Source organism: Leptidea sinapis, chromosome 32 (assembly GCF_905404315.1).
Source record: "Leptidea sinapis chromosome 32, ilLepSina1.1, whole genome shotgun sequence".
Lineage (NCBI taxonomy): Eukaryota > Metazoa > Arthropoda > Insecta > Lepidoptera > Pieridae > Leptidea > Leptidea sinapis.
Window position 1 is genome coordinate 1,256,187 of NC_066296.1, and position 20,184 is coordinate 1,276,370.

Consider the following 20,184-nt stretch of genomic DNA (forward strand, 5'->3'; position numbering starts at 1 on the left):
TGAACCGATCGTAAGGAAATTGTTTCTTAGCCAAACTTTTCAAAACCAGGTTTAAAGCAAACTCTAAGTACGTACTTACTCTCTACCTGTCATGTCAAATACTTAAGTACCTACCTACCTTCAGACACGAGAATATTTTATCATTTGAGATATTTTACAGCTATCACATTATTTTGTTAATCTTATCAAATGTTGATAGAAAATATCTATACGCGAAATATTCTTTAGTTTCATCGGTTTGTTTCGAATGTGTAGTTGAGTTACAATGGAGGTCGTCAATGAATTTTGCGATTTGTTACAATCACACGCGAACAGAGATAAAGTAAGTGAACTATTTATTTCATTGGCTTATGTCAAACCTGATACCACAGAGTAGGGATGGACACTTATGTATTTACCTTCCGAAATTGGCAAGTGCCCCCGCGTGCGGTATGCCTCAGATCGGCATCATTTTGCGCGCACAGCGTTCTCTCAATGTGTATTATTTTACGTGTATTAATAAATTGCTTATATTTAAGATGATTTGAGTGACTGTATCTGAATGCTACTGAAACAAGGTAAAAGACTATACAAAATAAACCATTTTATAAACAAAATTAGGGTCAGAACTCAGAACTAAGTGAGAGAATAGTTTGCCGTACGGCACTTTCGATTTTGGTGTACCTAAAAAAACTAGTGCGTATCAGTTAATAGGGCACTATTAACTAATACCGCTTACACTACAAGCTTTTAATAAGAATCCGTCTTTGAAACTATAAGAAATTGATAATTTCCTCAAAACTTTATCAGGAATTACGAATGAAATGCATTAAAAGCTATATATATTATATCCATTTAGTACATCATTGGTGGACTTTAACGTACTCGCTTTTTAGAAGATAAATACAGATGTCGATCGAACTATAATAATCGCGTAAGTTCTTTCGCAGTTTGAAACGCTAGTGGTGGTAAGCATAATATTTTAATTTATTGTGTGTTGTTATTCGGAGGCAGGAACTCGGAACACTCGCCATGATAAAAGCGGTAGAAGACACGCCATGAATCGACGTCGCAACGCCAAACAATCGTTCTCTTGGCAGGGATATTTTAATACCGACATTTCGGTCAATTTGTTGCACGCGGTCAAATGTCTCGAGCAGCTGCTAGGGTGCACCATATCATCGTTATGAGAACAATACTTTATACTTTTGTAACAGGAGCTGAGCCTTATCCAGCGCTAGAATGAGGGCCGGCTTGAAGTAGTGTCTCACTGTATTGATGATGCCCAATTTCTGCGAAGCCAGTTTGCCTTTGTCTTCCAGATCATGACCGCGGAATAGATATTCGCTCGAAATTTCGAGACTCAAAGTTCTGACAACTAGGCTAGATGATGCCTAGGGAAATTTTATTAAAGAGCTACGCCCTAGATACAATGAATGAGTTTAAAGGCTATATTTCTCAAGGAGACCACGGTGGCTCAACCGTGGTGTCCGTAAGCTACCAAACTACACAGACACCAGAGACGCGTCCCAGCTGGTCGCGCCACTAAATTGGTTGCGCAACCAATCGGTGTATGGAGCTGTATACATTTTATTGATAGCGGTGACTGTTGGCGCCACCGTGGTGTCTTGAGTCTCAAAATGTAAATTGTACCTTTCCGTAACCATCAGAAGAGTTTCAGAGACCATAGATTAAATTATTTTTATTTAGGCACCAGTCGGATAGCCAGTACATGGCGAATTTACACACCATGTTTAAATTTAAACCTGTACAATGCTTAAACCTACTCGGTTAAGTCGAGTTAGTAAGTTTTGTGTTATGTATGTTTCGTTGGGCGAAGTATATGCTTCTACAATCTTGATCCTAGAATAATGTACAAAATATCTACCTGCATGTATTGAGAAATTAAAAAGAATTGTAAAACAGTATACTATATTTTTTTTAACGATATTACACCGTGGGAATGGATCTATCACCAGACTACTTCATGCCGTATACATATTTTTATACATATATATGAGACTTCCACCTATGTCTTGACTCATCACGATATCTCTGGATAATCTCATAAGGCATAGATACTTGAAATTTGATAGAAATATTCCTTGTCTAGGTCAAGAGATGCATTGCCGGCCTTAAAGTATCCTCTGAGCTTTTTTGTAATTGGATGGAAGATTCTGTCTTTCAGTATGTGATTTTTACGGCACCTTGACCACTATTGAGACGAATTCTTTTTTTTTTATGAAAATAAGGGACGAGACGAGCAGGACGTTCAACTGATGGTAATTGATACGCCCTGCCCATTACATTACAATGCAGTGCTGCTCAGGAGTCTTGAAAAACCCCAAAACTTCTGAGCGGCACTACAACTGCCCTCGTCACCTTGAGACATAAGATGTTAAGTCTCATTTGCCCAGTAATTTCACTAGCTACGGCGCCCTTCAGACCGAAACACAGTAATGCTTACACATTAATGCTTCACGGCAGAAATAGGTGCCGTTGTGTTACCCATAATCTAGCCGGCATCCTGTGCAAAGGAGCCTCCCACTGGTTACTGCTACTGGCTTTTCGGAGGCAAAGAAGAAATTGTGTAGGAAACACAGCCTTGAGGAACTCCAGAGTCAAGAATGACCGTGTGCTGCGCCCAGTGAAGAGGCTAGTGATTAAGTTACAAAAAATTCTAGGAAAGTTCATAAGATGGAAGTTACAGGAAAAGCATTTTGCACCACACTTAAAAAAGGACTTCCATTGCAGAGGATTGGAGAGTTACTGACAAAAAATAATCTGTTTGTCTGAATATACCTTGTTTTCGATGACCACCGCCCATTTGTGTGTTAGGTTACTGACATACATACTAGAAGACCGCTATCTTGGATATTTCGAAATGTCTTCCGCTAAGTAGAACGACTGCACATGTCCTTTTATGGTCCACCAAGAATCACCAACACAACATTCGAGTACGTAGTTACAGTGTTCTAGATTTTTAAAGGGGTCGCAGTATCTTTAACATAAAAATATACTTCGACTAGTCACTAGGTAAACACCATCATCATCAGCCCACTGCCACTTCAGTTTCGCAATCATTTGGACTATGTCGATAACTCTGGTTCTTCTACATATGTGTAGGTCAACATATACTCAGATTTCCTGTATATTATTCGCAAAATGAAATATACTCTAATACATACCTACTAAGTATCGATAGGAAGGTCACTATGATGTATATGTATGTAAGATATTATCATTATCAGCTCAAGGTATTATCATAAGCTGCTATAGGTACTTCCTAGTTCCTTAATCTTTCCGAAGTAAGGAAGTAAATGTATACTTACTATGGCAACAAAGTTAATTTATACAAAAGCAATTTTTCTACTAACTCTAACTTGCAATGTTTGAAGGTTAACTTTAAGTTAAGTTAAATTAAAGAATTTCAAATCTGTAATCCTGATATTACATATAGGTTCTAGAACTGAACTTTCGATGACGGTTCAATGTCCTGGATAGGCATCCAGGATTAGCTCTAAACAAAGGAGCTCTTCATTCATAAAATACGAAACTTTGTGCCCTGATCTAATAATGGAAGGCATCTATATTATTCATCACTATGACATTGATACTGCGTTCTACTCACTAAGATCGACACATTTGCGACGCTTGTCGTCTTCGGCAGTCGAAGCAGCAGCCCCAGCACCAACTGACGTAACTTGGACATGAGAAGGAGCCAGAGTATCGACGCAAGTCGCGTCCCTCACTAGCGCCCTTTCCCGTGCCCAAGTCACCAGCGTCATTCCATCAGGGATTTATTACTTATATAAAACAGGTGGTCGCGCTGACAAGTTATACTCTAAAGCTATGGGGCGCCACATCCAGCAGCCAGACCGTGATGACCGCGAGCGCTCGGCTCGCTGGCGCCAGGGCCACTCTCCGCTTGTTCGACGACGCAGCCGCGCTCAAGATACTCTACAATTACGGACTTGGAAAACACGTGAGTTCCTACTTTCACTTTACATCAATAATACTTCCGTACTTCAAGAGGTTAGCTGGACACTTGAGATCATTCAAGTATTATAAAGAATGACCAATCTTGTAATGTTTCGTTAAGGTTTGAATGGTTAATTATTTACACGCACAACATTGACGTACAATAAACAACTACTCACAATCACGCTCAAAACATGACTAAAACTCTGCCTAAATAGGCAGAGTTTCCGTTCAGTTGTGTTTTGACAAGACTAAAAATCAACCAATGTGACGGGATACTAAGTGCTTATTATCGGTATAGGAAGGTCCAGTTTGGGGAGCCCTCGGCGTTACAAACAGCGCTTTCACCCTGGCGTATCTGCAGGCTGAGAAGTTGGTCTGGCTGTTAGATACTGGCGTGCTGAAGCTGAGCGATGACATAGCGTTCAACGTGAGGACGGCTCACAAACTGTTCTGGTCGTTGTCTGCATTCTTAGGACTTATCAGGTGTGAATTATTAGTCGTTATAATATATCGATATAGATTTTTTCACTAAACTAGTTTGATGAGCTTGAAAAAAAAATATATAAAGTGGACAAACAAGCGTTCGGGTCTTACTTACGTGATGTTATGTGATCGTCGCCGCCCAAACTGTCATGGTGAACCTTATTATATAATATATAGAGGTATACCTCTAATTATATAATCCAACTCGGATCGGAAAGCTCCGTAAGATCTTCTCGTTCTAAGTACTAGTATCGGAAGGCGGAGGTCTCCAGTGTTTTGCCAGTAAGACATACGGAACGCAGACGTGATGGCTAACTATGGGCCTTATGGGGAAGCTCATGGTCGCTCAGAGGTCAATCGAGAGAGCTATGCTCGGAGTGTCCCTGCGAGATCAAATCAGAAATGACGAGAGCCGTAGGAGAACCAAGGTCATTCAGTAGGTTTTGAATCTGAAGTGGCAGTAGGCAAGGCACATAGCTTGACGGTTTGACGATTGTCATGGAGATCTTTGTCCAGCAGTGGACGTCTTTCGGCTGAAATGATGACCTTTAATTATATATTTTCTACAGATCGATCCGCACACTACACATGGCGGCCGTAAACCTAAAATCTAATCGAACAAAATGTGCTCCAGCGCGGTTTACACAGGCTGCCCTCACCAGCACCAAGTTCCTGCTAGACGTGGTGCACGCGGTGAGCTGGCTGCCCCCGGGGTGGTTGTGGGGTAGTGCCATGAAGACCTCCCACGCTGCCAGCGTCGCTGCGGCCTCAGGAGTTTTAGCTCTTGTAATGCATTATCACGGCAGAAGACTGCTTCCTCGATAATTTAAAACATGAAAGTTAACTTTAGTCCTACAATTGTGTTCCTGCTTTTCCCTGTGGATGGTGGATGGATTCTGGTACTGTAGTGCCCTGACGTTAGAAAGATGGCGGCCTATCCCATTCTCAGCACGTGAGGTTTTATAACTATTACATGTAATTTTATTGAATAAACCATCAAAGTTAATATCATATGTCTTATGATTATGGATTCAAGTTTAGATTCTTACTTACTTATATTATGGTCTATTCTATTGTAACCGGCAAATGGTTGAAATTACCGAGTACCTACTCTTGAATGTCGAAAACCATGGTATGTTAAAATATTTACATGTATGGAGACTTGACAAAAGCACAACTGAGGAGAATTTATTTAACTATCTTAAGGATTTTCTAAGCGAAAGTGCAGATATAACAATAGAGAAATTAAAATGTAAAACAGAAAGGAGCTACGTATGCTTCCTTTAGAATTGGTGTAGCAGAACGTTATTTTAATAAAATATGTGAGCCGACCGTCTGGCCACTAAAAGTAGAATACAGCGAGTGGATTTAGTTTCGCCCCCGTCGGTCAACCACATCGCTATTTCATCCCCTTTCCACGTAGTAATAAGCCCAATTGTACTATTACTGTTTTTTATCAGAACGTTCGTGGGCTAAAAACGAAAGTCTCCATGTGGCGTAATAACTTAGCGTTACTCAAGCGCAACATTGTCGCAGTGCCTAAAAGCTTCCTTGACTCATCGGTTACGGACGCGAACCTCGAGAGCGGCGACTGGTGAGTGCTGCTCCGCGACAGACCCACGCCGGCCGTGCTTAGAGGCGCGCGCGCCCGCCCGCCTGCGCAGTGTGGGCAGTGTTCACATGGTGCGGTCGGCCTTATCTATTGTGTGTCGCATATGTTAGCCTAGCTCCAGTGACGAAAACTATTTCACTTGGTTTTGCAAAACTGAAAGTTTTTTAAATACACTGGCCTGCAAAAGTAAGTATCACACTTTTCAAATTATTTTTTTTTCTTAACTATAGAAGGCAGCGATTTAAGATTAACAACGTTTTGTTGCAAATTTAATAGGCTTTAACATACAGAAACTAAAATTATACATTAGTAACATTTTTAACTTAAAAAAAATAAAACAATGAAAATAGACATTTTTAGTTTAGTGTTAAAAAAAATCAACTAAAATGTATTACATGTTATTTAATTTTTAATAACTGGTATTGCCTCCTCGAGCTCTGATTACAGCTTTGAGCCGGTTTGGCATACTGAACACTAGGTTTCGGAGCCGATGTTGGGGAATATTCTCCCATTCTTCTACCAGGGCCTGCTTTAGTGCCCTGAGGGTAGTAAGTGGTGGTCTGCGATTTCTGACTAGCCTCCCAAGCTCATCCCAGGCGTGTTCAATCGGGTTGAGATCAGGACTTCTTGATGGCCAAGCCATCACGCTGATACCAACCTCCTGAATATACTCTTGTACGATATGAGCCGTATGTGGCCGGGCATTATCATGCATCCATCACCCATATTTGCTAAATACGGCCCTGCATACTCATTGAGAATCTCTTGAGCATATCTTTGCCCAGTGAAGGTACCATTTTCTATGGCTACTAGCTCTGTGCGACCTTCTGAAGATATGCCAGCCCATACATGTACACTGCCTCCACCGTATTGGACTCTTTCTGAGATGCAGGCTTGAAGGTATCGTTCACCAGGTCGCCTGTAAACACTTCGCCTTCCATCAGAAGTGTAAAGGGAGACTCGAGACTCATCTGCAAACAAAATTCTTGACCATTCTTCTTCATCCCACTGCATGTGTTCACGGGCGTATCGCAGTCTCGCTACTCGATGCTGTCTCTCGAGTTTTGTGCCACTCGCTGGTCTTCGGGGTTTCAAATTTGCTTCAGCAAGTCTTCTTCTTACTGTACTGTCACTAATGTAGTCCCTCCGGGTCTGAAGTAGCTGTTGCTGGACTTCAACTGTATTTTGGTGGCGATTTCTTAACACAGTGGAAATAATATAACGATCTTCTCGGGCACTGGTACACCTGGGTCTGCCATTACAAGGTCTCCTCAGATGGTGTCCAGTCTCTTCGTACCTTCGCTTTACCTTCTGGACCGTTCGTACCGTCACACCCACCATTCTTGCAGTGCGACGCATACTAATGCCTAGTTCCAGAAAAGCCATGATCCTAGCACATTCTTCAACTGAAAGAGGCATGATAAATAAATGTTATGTGCTTTTTAGCATAAATTTTTAAAACAAGACCCATCGATCTTGAAGAAAAAATTAAAACAGAAAGAAAAATGTGAATGGTAATATTGTAATTCGGAAACGTCCACTTTGAAAAAGGAATGGTTTTTTTTTGAAGTTTTTTTTCAGCCAATTCTTAAAAGAAGGTTATCGACTATAAAGATTTTATGTATAAAATTAAATTCTCTTTGGAGTCCTTTTTATTTCGAAAGTATATCTTGTGAACTTAAAACGTTATCCCAACTTTAAAAGTGTGATACTTACTTTTGAAGGTCAGTGTAGTTTTAAGGGCAATGTAATCATTGTGGGTGACATTAACTTAAATAGCGCCTCAACCACAGTTAAAAATGACTATAGTTATTTTCTATCTTTTTGCTCACTCAATTGTTTACGTAAACAAAATAGTAAATTGTCACAGTGGAATTTTAGATGTTGTTTTGATTGTGAACAGCACGGATGGAATAGTTCCACCTGACGCGTGCCACGCGTCGAATCAGCTAATTGTCAAGAGGTCATTGAGGCTAGTAATATAAACCTTCAAAAGACTGGAAGTTGAGTAAATTTGATTTTCAATTGCTTTATTCAATGTTATCAAATATAGACTGGAAACCGGTTTTACAATCTCATAATGTCAATCACGCAGTAGATGTGTTTTATGATATGATTTACAAAGTCTTTGATAACTGTATGCCTAGAAAAGCTCGCAAGAAATTAACTTGTATATATAAATATATAATATAAATATCCTGTTTGGTTCACGGTTGATATTATAAAAGACACTAAACTTAAACTTAAATTACATAGAAATTGGAGGAAAACCCAGCGGCCAGACGACTTCCGGGCCTTTTCGGATATGAGAAGTTCATTAAAACGTCGAGCTGCTGTGGCTTACAAAGCATATATAATACGCGTAGAAAATAATATAAAATCTAATCCACTTGAGTTCTGGAAGCACATAGCAAGTCTTCGCTCCAAAGGAGGTTTTGAGCCAACGGTAAAGTTCCAGGGTGGCATTTTTACGGGAGCTGCAGCTGCCGAGGCATTTGCCAGGTTCTTTGCAAGCGTGTATTCTATCGATATTCCCCAACTAAATACAGCACAAGCCAATAATAATGACACTTCTCATAATAGCAACTATGTAAATATACTTAAATTCACATCTCAGGAAATTCTATATGGTATTCATAAATTAAAATCTTCCAGTTCAGTAGGACCTGGCAGATTACCATCTTTTCTCTTCAAGGATTTAAAGACATGCATTGCCTCCGTTTATGTCATATATTTAATTTATCTTTGAAAACAAGTTGCTATCCTTGTTTTCAAAGATAAGCCTCCAATGAAAAACAACGCGTGTAACGCCTATACCGAAGAGCTCTGATAAATCGGATGTTGAAAGTTATCGACCAATAGCAATTCTATCTTCACCAGCTAAAATATTTGAAAATGTTCTCCATAGATTAATTTATTTACAGGTAGCTAAACTTCTTAATAATGCTCAGCATGGTTTTAGATTGAGAAGGTCAGTAAATTTAAATTTGTTAACATTAACAGAATGTATATCAACACAATTAGATAGTAGATGTGCTTTACTTTGATTTTCGTAAGGCCTTCGACAGGGTTAATAATGGCATCCTTCTTGCTAAGCTTGGTGCTATAGGCTTCTGTCCAAAGCTTCTTAATCTATTGTCTGACTATCTCCGTGATCGGCAGCAGTTTATTAGACATGGAATTTATGAATCGAACCCTTATTATACCCGCTCTGGAGTGAATCAAGGCTCAATCCTAGGACCTTTGTTATTTTTATTAATGGTAAATGACTTACCCGAGATACCCAAATATGCGAAGTATCTCCTTTACGCGGATGACCTAAAATTATATGCGAGCATCCAAAATGAGGCACAATGTGAGGCTTTTCAGGCTGACATAGATGCTGTTTATATTTGGGATGTGCATAATAAAATGGAATTTAATCTCACTAAATGCTATATTGTCACTTTTTGTCGAATGCGACAACCAATCCCTTTTGAGTACCGCATTAATGGTAAGCTCTTATGTAGACGAAATTCGATGAAAGATCTGGGTGTGACATTTGACCAAAAGCTTACCTTCCACGACCATATAATAACAGTCAGTCAAGAGTCCTTTATGAGACTAGGGTTCGTATTAAGGAATGCGCGTGATTTCCACAGCGTCAAAATAATACAACTGCTTTACAGTACCCTTGTGCGTAGTAAGCTTGAAGCGAACTAGTGCGTATGGAATCCCTACGAAGTAACCTTTATGCTGGAGAAAGAATAAAAAGCATTTTTGCGTTTCCTGTATAAGCGGAAACTAGGTTTCCCGTACTTGTACCCGACGGCGTATCTCGCCGGTTGCCTCGGATACAACACTCTGGAAACCAGACGGGCTCTCAACCAGACAACCTTGCTTAAAGTTAGTCGGGGCTTAATAGATGCCCCTGATATTCATAATGAGCTGATTCGTTTGTATACACCTGACAATTATATTCGTAGTAGAAATCACCGTCTGCTGGCGGTACCCGCGTGTCGCACGGTAGCACGCACTGCGGCGCCCGTGCCGCGAGTCTTGAAATTGTTAAGTCACCTCGTAGAAGCCCGCTCTGATTGTGATCTACTTACTAATAGACTTGAGGTGTTGGTGAAGTTGCTGCTCCAACTTTGTGAGTCCTCGCATAATAGCGTCAAGCAATAGTATAATGTACTTGGTTAATGTAATTGGTGTGGTAACCGTTGTAATAAAAATAAATAAATAAAAATAAATGGTTTTGGTTGGATCAGGAACAGGTTAAAGATCTCCATAGAATTTACCTTTCCAAATTTTTGGATATTTTTCAAATATTGGAACAAATATTGTAACTATGATTTCAGATTAGTGCTTAGGTAAGTCATGAGAGAAAATTTGGTAGTCTGAGGGATCCTATTTGTGAAGCTGACTGAGCACATGCATCTGCACTTTCATTACCCAGGATATCCGAATGACCTGGTATCCATTCTAAAATGATGTTAATATTGAGTTTATCGCACTCGTGTAACGACTCTATTATTTTTCAGAAATATGTATAGATGAGGAATAATTTGAGTTTGGGTAAATGACGTTTTTGAGAATGACAGGCCACTGTAAGTGATAATATCTATGAGCCTGTTTCTTTTCTATAATATGGTAGATATTATACTTATTACATAAAATACAAATAGATAAAGATGACATTCAATACTTTATAATGATGGATCACATGTAAAATGCCTAGAGTTAAGTACCAACATTATACCTAGTTGTATTTTATCTACTGTTATCTGTGATATATCTAGTTTGCGCCTTGCACGTTCTAGTTACGAATGAGAAAGGCTTAAAATCGCGTATGAAACATTTAACATGTTAATATTGTATGTAATTGTTTCGAATTGTTAGAATCGTCTAAGTTAGTTAAATACTAATATTTATCATCGTCACTATTAGCTCATAGAATATATTAGACAACCTAACAGTTCGTTAATGTGTTACCAATTTTGATTTTTCAATGTATGCTTTAGCTAGTGGTTTAATATTAGTTAACTTGTAATTAACTTGTACGTCTAGATAGACTGTGACAGCTGTGAAAACGAAAAAACTTAAGGTTGACAGTTAACCTCAATTTTGAGGTTAACGCACGCAGACCTTTTTTTATGGAAAAGGAGGACAAACGAGCTTACGGGTCACCTGGTGTTAAGTGATCATCGCCATCCACATTCTCTTGCAACACCAGAGGAATCACAGGAGCGTTTCGGGCCTTTAAGTCCTTAAACGTGTGTGTACGTGCTTTTTTTTTGAAGGTCCGCATGTCGTATCGTCCTGGAAACACCGCACAAGGAAGCTTCACCGCAGAAGGAATAAGCAAGATGAGCTTCCTTGTGCGAGAGCTACAAAGGTTAGGAAAGGAAGAGGAAGAAAGCTCCTTGAAAACCACACTGTGGAGAACCGCCACACATCCAGATGGTGGGGATGATATCCTAACTTGTGGCGTGTCGTGCGAAGGTGGAATTCGGCGGCAGGAATCAGGTTAAACAGCTCTTCGGAACACTCCCTGTGATAAATGCGGTAGAAGACACACAATGAAGCGACGTCTCTACGCAACGCCAAGTGATTCAGCCATTCACAGATCACTGGGTCCCCGACAATTCGAGCTGCTCTGCTTTGCACGCGGTCAAATGGATCGAGCTGATACTGGGGTGCGCCAGACCAGAGATGACAGCAATACTCTTGTGCTTGAAGTATTGCCGTACTTTAAGCGCCCAGCTTCTTCGAAGCCAATTTGGCTTTGCCCTCCAGATGATCGGTGGTGATCACTTAACACCCGCTCAATTGTCCTCCTTTTCCATAAATAGAAAGTATATTGTATATATGGGCGCAAATCGCCACCTACCGTCAATTGTTTGCAACTATTGATATTTATGTTTTAGTTTATCGTTAAAATGAATATACTATTATAGATATATCTGAAATATATAAGATTTAAATACAAATAGCTATTTGTAAACATAAAACTGTTATTTATTAAACTAACTAATTTAATAGACACTGTTTTGACTGTTTGAATTGTTTGAAGATGTTGATGTTTCATTTATTGTTAAAATACTTAATTGAATGTGTAAATGTTCAAATTAATTTGTATTAGAATTAATATCGTTATTCTGTATCAAACTTTATTATTTTATGCAATAAGTCTTTCTTAGTTGTATTTCGAAACTTGCTTGCAGCGACATTTTCTTACTTCGTAATGTTTGTTCAAATTAAACGAACAAACTGAAACAACTGCTAGTTTAGATATACTAGCAGTTGTGCTTCAATAAACTGAGGAATTCTTAGTGTTGTATTTCTTCATGATGGACAATTCAAGGAAACCCTGGCTTAACGCCGACATATACAATATATCGTTATCTTGTGCCCGTAGTACAGGTTTGCCTAGTTTGGTATGCGTCAATATTATTATTATTAATAACGTAATTAAATTAAAACTATTAATCATAATAAACCATGTTCGTTTTTGGTGACAAGCTACTATATTACTTAAAAGCTTTTTTATATTGTTTCTGTCCTCTCATCGGCGAGAGTGGGGGCTTGCGTTCGTGGTGGACCGGCGCTCGCACCGAGGCCGACGGCGGAACCAGTCGCCTTAAGAACTTGACCCGCGCGCACATGTATTAACGCTAGCATAAACTGTTAACATGTTATAAGCAAGGTATTTTAATTCAAGCCACAACTGGAGCTAGATATTCAACACTATTTATTATAAGAATTAGACACATTACAACTGTGAAAAGTATTTGACGTCAGACTTAAAATAAATTTTAGCGAGTCTGATAAGGTAAAGCAAGTTAATATTTTTTTATGTCAACGTGCAAAGGTTATTTATACTTTAACCTTGGAATAACAATTACGTGTTTAGTTGTCATTGCTTGTATATTTTGATCGAAGAACGTGTTTAATTAACTTACTCTAGTCAATACGAAATAAAAGCATATATCAATACAAACGAGTTTTATTGCAAAATAGTTTCAATATATATTTATATAAAGAAAAAAACAAATCAACCAACTTTCTGTCAAACTTTACCTGTCAACGTAATTAAAAAAAAAATATAAACATCCAATTGACACATATTTTAAAATATAATACAGCTGTGTCTAAACTATCTAAGTTAAAATATCTAACTTAGAACTTTCTAGGGCTAGCGAAATGAAAGCGGAACCACCAAAATATAGTTCCCTTACTATATTACAAAAACCACACCCATTTAATTTATAAGTATACAAATTTAATTTGGACGGCTTACCAACTAGGGCGGCCTGGTGAGGTAGTTGGTAAGAGCGCTGGGACGTAGCCCGAGAGGTCGCGGGTTCGAGACCCGCATCGTCCATTAATTTTCGTACAAATTAAATTTGTATTCTTAATCCCAGAATTGAAGGATATCACTTAAAAAAGTTAACAAACTGGTAAATCAAATTTCAAAATAAACAATGTTGTCAAGTCATTTACTGTTGGTAGTAAACTAACAGAATATTATTTGCTTGATTGAAAATACTTATTTAAATTGAATTATGATTAGAATACAGTGTGATGTGTCAACTATTTTTTTTATTATGAACATATTAAAAGATTTAAAACTAATAAATATTCATTACGATTCTTACCAATGGACCTTTAATGGCTGTTAGAGTTAAACATAAAATTATAAAATTCAAGTGAAATGAGGTTGTATGTGTGATGAGTATATTATATAGTTATATCATAAACAGGTAACAATATAACAGGTACGTTGACGAAACATTCAAATTTTAAATATAATATCACAGTTATACATCATCATGTAAAGTTTTATATTATAATGATCCAATTTTCTCCAATATGAAAAGAATATAATAAAGAGTCTTTGCACGTCGTAGTGAGTGAAAATAAATTTAAATATACTACACGGCCATATTATCTCTGGACTTTACACCCCACGCGCTCGTCCTGTTCCGTCAGTACGGTTACTGTTATCTACATGTGATATGTTCGTGCTATCTCTGCTTTGTTTCTTTCATTGATTTTTCGTCATTATAATATGTATCGAGTCAAGTGAAGTGAGCAGCGGGTTCTGAGAGGTGGCGCTAGTGTAGCGGTGTGAAGTGTGGCGCGAGTCGTGGAGGGGTGAGGAGAGGAGAGGAGAGGGGGTGAGGAGAGGAGAGGAGAGTTGTGGCGAAGGGTATATAATGCCTTGCCTGGGATTATATTAATTATTCTGCAGTGTTAAAGCGTTGTTGAATATTTGAAAGTTAAAAGTTATAATTGTAAATTCTGTACAGAATACAGTGGTTTGTGTTGTAATTCTGTTGTCCGCAAAACAACATCTTTACATCAATCAAAAATGCAGATTAAACAAATCGTTGTTTATTTATTATAATAATATCCTTGTTATTGCAACGATGTGACGTCAGGTCCAGAGATAATGTAACCGGGTATTAGAAAGTTATCATGGAGACTTCGTTCTCTTTAACTAAAATTAGAACTTACAAAGAGATCGAGACCCAATATTACAGAATTAATGTGAACATATTATTTTCATCACGGGCATTCGTTTTAGGCCGACACTGAAAATAATGCTGTACAGACTATTCAAATTAAAAGTGATTTGACTAACACTGTTTTATCTTAATATATTTCTACCCGCGCAATTAGTTGTAAATTGTTGTTCTAAATAACAAAATTGAAATCAAAAACAAAAAACACAAGAAAAAAGCGATTCGCTCGATTGTATGAAACGTTCAGTCATTGATAGATTGAAGGAAAATTGATATATAAATCTGACATGAATGTTACGGTCCGCTAACTTAAAACAGCTGCTAAGGAGTGTTATTTCTCATTCTGACTTAGGTCAATAGAAGAAGACAGAGTGAGAATTAGCAATGCTTTAAGTTAGCAGACTATTATGAATGGGGTTAATGGTTAGGTTCAATTTTGTATAAAATAAAATGTTATGCTACATATATTTGCATGCCTTGTAGGTAGAATAAGAGAAACGTAATCTAAATAAAATAAGACCGATTGTAAAACTGATGTTATTCAAATGCAAATAACGCAAGCAACTGTTCGCTTTCAAACTTTGCCGGATTACACTTCGTCCGCTTATTATTGTAATTACTATTTCAAACTTATGTCAAACCACTGCACGTTTCACACTATACTAAATTTAAATTTTTACTTAGTCAGCCTCGCAACGCAGTCGTACTAGTAACAAAAAACGGACTAGACACGTCATGTTACGTTCAATAATAGCGCTTGAAAAGTTTCATATTTCAATTATAATAACGTTAATGTCCCTTCATATGACACAAACATAGATTTAATTCAATAAATATAACGTAAATAAATTTTAAAAAGTCTTGTACAAAAGTTTAAGTCATAACTATCTCACACACTAAATACTTACATAATATACTCTGCCTTATTAATAAAGGTAAACAAAAGTTATTCCAAATTTAAAACTTTTTGTCTTTATGTTACCTTTGTCTCTACAGAATAACACGAAAGGAAGAAGTAATTTCAAACTTGGAGTAACTTTACTTCGCACTTATTAATAACACAGTAAGCAAAAAGATATACTATTTATGTTAAAAATATAACCTATTCTAATAAATAACTATAATATGAGCAAAGTCTTATCTCTGTAGTTAATGTATGGTCATATTGGGGTACATCTCCTATACCCAGGCTCAGCCACGTCGTATTAGTTATTTATGCAAATGTTCTGTAATAAGGGGGTATTAAACACGAATGTGGGTTTATGTGATAATAGTATTACATGAGTGTTTTAATACCTAATTATCATCAGTTGCATACAAGACTTTATCTACACCCAGAATATGAATCCTCTAATAGATTGAAACAGTTAGCTTACTGCTAACATTAAAAAAGCCAGTCCTAGTAATGAAAACGGATGATGTAATGTTGTACTGAATTTCATTACAACACTCGTTTGGATCATGTAATGTTTATTAGGACATTGGGTGTTTTAATGTTGGCAATAAGTTAACTGTTTTAGAATCTTTACTAGAGGGTTTAAAGCATGGGTGTAGATAAAATATATTAAACCGCACTAGTTTTCAATCACTAAAAGTCAAGCAAGAATAATTATTACGGACATAGTTACTAATGAAAGTGTATTAATGCAGGAGTTCTATCGGTAACGGGATGTGATGAGCGCGGGCCGAGAGCCTAACGATTCATAAATATAATTGTGAATTGAACGAATCTTGTCAATGATTTCCTGTTTTTGGTAACTAGTTAACTTAGCTTGGTAACTGATTGACCGGTAATTAAAATAACTGAGTATACGTATAACATTACTTATAACTATTAACAATCATAACCAAAAAAAAGTATCAACAAAGAATCATTCAATAGTTTACAACTCGTTGTTTCACTTTAATCAACGAACAAGTGACTCTACAAATGATTCTGTTCAGCCAGTTTCAATTCTTCACTGAAGTAGAGTTCTTTGTTTGGGTGCAGTCTATTAGCCAGTTGCACGAGGTGCAGCACACGGGGGGAGAGGCCCCAGGAGGTCACCTCGTGGAGTTGTTGTCCGGCAGTACAGGCCGCCACGTAGGCCTGGCTGGAAGCCTCCGAAGGTGATGTAATGCACTGAGCGAGGGTGCACAGCATGCGATGTCTGCGGATCATTTGATAAGTATAAAATGTAGATAAACGAAAGAGCAACAATTGATGCAAAGAACTTTTAAGTGGCTGGTTGATTCTGCCGTATATGTTACATTACTAAAACAAGTAACGTGGTATGCGATGGAAATAGTGTTCTACATTTGTATCTGCGGATTTTCGCATCAAATATCCGGATTCTGACACTCTGATTACTAAAATGTAATGACCTTATTTATAATAAAAAACGCATTAATATATTGTATTTTAGTGATTATATTGCAGTAACTGTATTGTACCTTGTAATGATTTGTGGAATTAAATTATCTTTTTATGTTAGCGTTATAGGATTGTAAGTTTATGTGCACGATGTGTTCACCTGTAATTGCAGGAACACGATTTTTGAACTTTATATTACAATCTTATGAATTGTGTATTCTATGTTGGTGGACCTTGAATAAATAAATATATAAACATTAACAGTAGAGAAAGGAAAGACTACGAAATGACATTTCAAATATAATTTATAAACAATAACAAACAAATGGTGATGGAAAATATTATTTATTATAAATAGTATGTGTGAATTCTATATTCAAAACTCCACACGCATATGAAAAACTAGTTCTACAGATTATGGAACGGTACTGCTTTTTGGGAATGGCCAAGCCTGCTCTCACTAAGATGGCGGCCGAGCACATTAGACAGTAGGTTCCACCTGGTCACCTGCTGGTCGGCGCCGGCGGGCTGGCCTGCAGCCGCACCAGCTGCAGCAGCGAGCGTCTGCCGTCAGCCTCCAGCCAGCGAGCCAGCGCTGCAGCTACCAGCTGCCGTGTGTCCAGCGCCGCGACCTGCACGAACAGGCGACACGCGACGCATATCCACAATGATATGACCACCTCATTGTCACTGCTGAGGGAATTTAATTTTATTACAAAAATAGGTCTTTTAAGTGATCGAAAAACAATTTTTAAAAAAATGTCACCAATAAATGACTAAATTATCACCGTAGATCTTTTATTTATTATTAAATTATCGCCGAATAACATGGGAATTTAATATTAAAAAAAATATCAAAACGTGTCCAAAAAATTACTGAAGAGTATGCCCTGAGAAAACTACCGATAATACATAGCATAGACTGTATTTTAATTTGATAACGGAATCACTAAGTATTTATTAAAGTTTCCGGACAAACTCGATTTCGTTGATAGAGCTGCCCCGGTTGCACTTACATACATTAGTCCTTCGAGCCGAACTTAACTAGATATCCTATTAGTTAATAGTTATTTATGCAACTGTTGTGTAATAAGGGGTATTAAAAAACAAATGTGGATTTACCACACCAGGCGAAGCCGAGTGTGATAATAGTATCACATGATTCTTTTAATACCTAATTATCAACAGTTGCATACAAGACTTTATCTACACCCAAAATATGAATCCTCTTAAAGATTCTGGAACAGTTAGCTTACTGCTAACATTAAAACACGAGTCTTAGTAGTAGCCTAATATCATTTATTACTGATATACAATTATTTATTTTAGTAGTAATTTACATTTCGTATAGTACAATAAATAAAATTCACTCGAATATTCAGAGTTTAAAATGAATCGTTCATTTTTTTAAACAAAACAATAAAAATATCGAAGAAAAATGGTGGGGATTCGAATAACCTACTTTTTTTTACGGCGCGCGACGTTCTGGTAGTGTGGCACGCGCATTAACGAAAATGTTCTTTCTTCAAAATTCATACAGATACCATGCATCCACCAATAAGAATGTGGCTGAATTGAAACTCTTTGCGTATGAAGGGATCGAAAAAAAAACATACGAGTGTTGTTATGAAATTCAGTACAACATTACAACACTCGTTGGGATGATGTAATGGTTATTAAAACATTGGGTGTTTTAATGTTGGCAATAAGCTAACTGTTTCAGAATCTTTAATAGAGGATTTAATGCATTGGTGTAGATAAAATATAAAAGGGCACTCACAAGTTGAGACTAGCGGTTTGTAATGCGTTAAATGCCACCACAATGCTTTCAGTGTCGTGAGGTTTTGCCAACAGCATCACATAAGCAGCGTGTAAGTCGCCGCGTTGTAACGCTACGCTCGCGTCGCTCCACACGCTTACCGACCAACGTGTTAGTAGATCACACCAGCCCGTGCCACCTAGAACATTACAGAGTTATTGAAAAAGTTGACAGTTGTTAAGGGCACGGATCGGATTCGGATCGGACGTAGTGTGAATGGTTGATTCTGTCATCGTGAATATTTTTTATTGGTTTTATTGAGTGTTGACAATCGTTTTCACTTTAACCATGATCACTAATATAAGTTTTTATTCGAATTTATAATTTGAGTTTTAATTTTTTGTTTTCTTATTTTACGACTATGAACATCTTCATAATCAATAAAGTGTATTGTGTAGTTTTCCTGGGAATATCAAACAAAAATATTATAAAACTACCACAATTGCAAACTTTTGATTATTAAAATGACCGGCATTGAATATCGTGTCACTTTTCATTTAAGCTCTGATTTTCTAAAAAGGTGCAAAAACAAACATAACTGTCGTTCATGAGACTCGATAATGAATTGATTGTTTTTTAATATTTTAATTCATTTTCTATGTTACGTGCGAGTATACAAAGTAAACGTATATACATATAGCACCTCAATCTTATAAATATTACTAAAGCTATTGTCAAACATAATTGCGAACCAAACCGAACTGTAAGCAAGGAGATTGCAAACCGAAGCGGAGACGTCAAACTACAGTAAACCGAAAGCGTAAGTTTTGTAAATAAACACAACCGTTGCACTTCGCTCTTGATTCGCGTCTCTCATTATCTCTCTACGTGACGTCGGTCATACAAATAATACAATCATCTCGCTTCACGCGCTCGCCTTTTGTTTGTCTTAGCGAGACACTTTTTATTCGCCACGTATTCGGTTCCATTTCGCTTTTATATGTGACTAGATTCAAACGATACAATTCATAACAAAATGAAATCGCTTCGCTACGCTTTCCGTTCGCTGTCTGTCTGACAATAGCTTCAATGTTCAATGTATTACGTGTGTCAGAGAGATGCAAGGCGGCGGCGCGGTCAGCGAGCGAGACGGCGTGCTCGCGTGACGTCAGCACGGCGGCCGCAGACATCACACACAAGCGCAGCCTCTGTGAGCATGTCGGTAGCCACTGCAGCCATACCTGCACAGTATTATATATTTACGGTGCGTGTGCATGATGCAGCTACTGTACTCAATAACTTTTATTTTGTATTAATTTACATTTACTTTTTTGACATTTGATATTTGTTGAAAATTTCACTGGTTTTATTTTAACACTCGGAACCCTTATTCATTTTGAAGTATTATGTTTCATATAACAAACACTTCAATTTTAATCATATGTTTACTTAACACTCACAATTTAATAGTGTTATGGACTAAGTAAAGTGAAGTGCACAAAAA

General features: G+C 37.6%; 2 protein-coding genes across 3 annotated transcripts in view; one reads left to right on the top strand and one right to left on the bottom strand.

Moving 5' to 3' along the window:
- Positions 1-244: 244 nt before the first annotated feature.
- Positions 245-5,452, top strand: LOC126974359 (peroxisomal membrane protein 11C-like). The gene is made up of 4 exons (XM_050821823.1): positions 245-322; positions 3,800-3,964; positions 4,262-4,446; positions 5,016-5,452. The coding sequence occupies exons 1-4, from the start codon at positions 266-268 to the stop codon at positions 5,269-5,271; spliced, it is 663 nt and encodes a 220-aa protein (XP_050677780.1). The 5' UTR covers positions 245-265; the 3' UTR covers positions 5,272-5,452.
- Positions 5,453-13,030: 7,578 nt separating this feature from the next.
- LOC126974338 (uncharacterized) overlaps positions 13,031-20,184 on the bottom strand; it is a 70,440-nt gene continuing 63,286 nt past the window's right edge. For both annotated transcript variants that reach the window (XM_050821794.1, XM_050821795.1), the window contains 4 exons: positions 19,786-19,921; positions 18,702-18,879; positions 17,429-17,614; positions 13,031-16,718 (listed from right to left, as the gene is read on the bottom strand). In XM_050821794.1, coding sequence (XP_050677751.1) covers positions 16,493-16,718; positions 17,429-17,614; positions 18,702-18,879; positions 19,786-19,921 — 726 coding nt within the window. In that variant the 3' untranslated portion in view covers positions 13,031-16,492. The remainder of the gene's footprint in view (positions 16,719-17,428; positions 17,615-18,701; positions 18,880-19,785; positions 19,922-20,184) is intronic.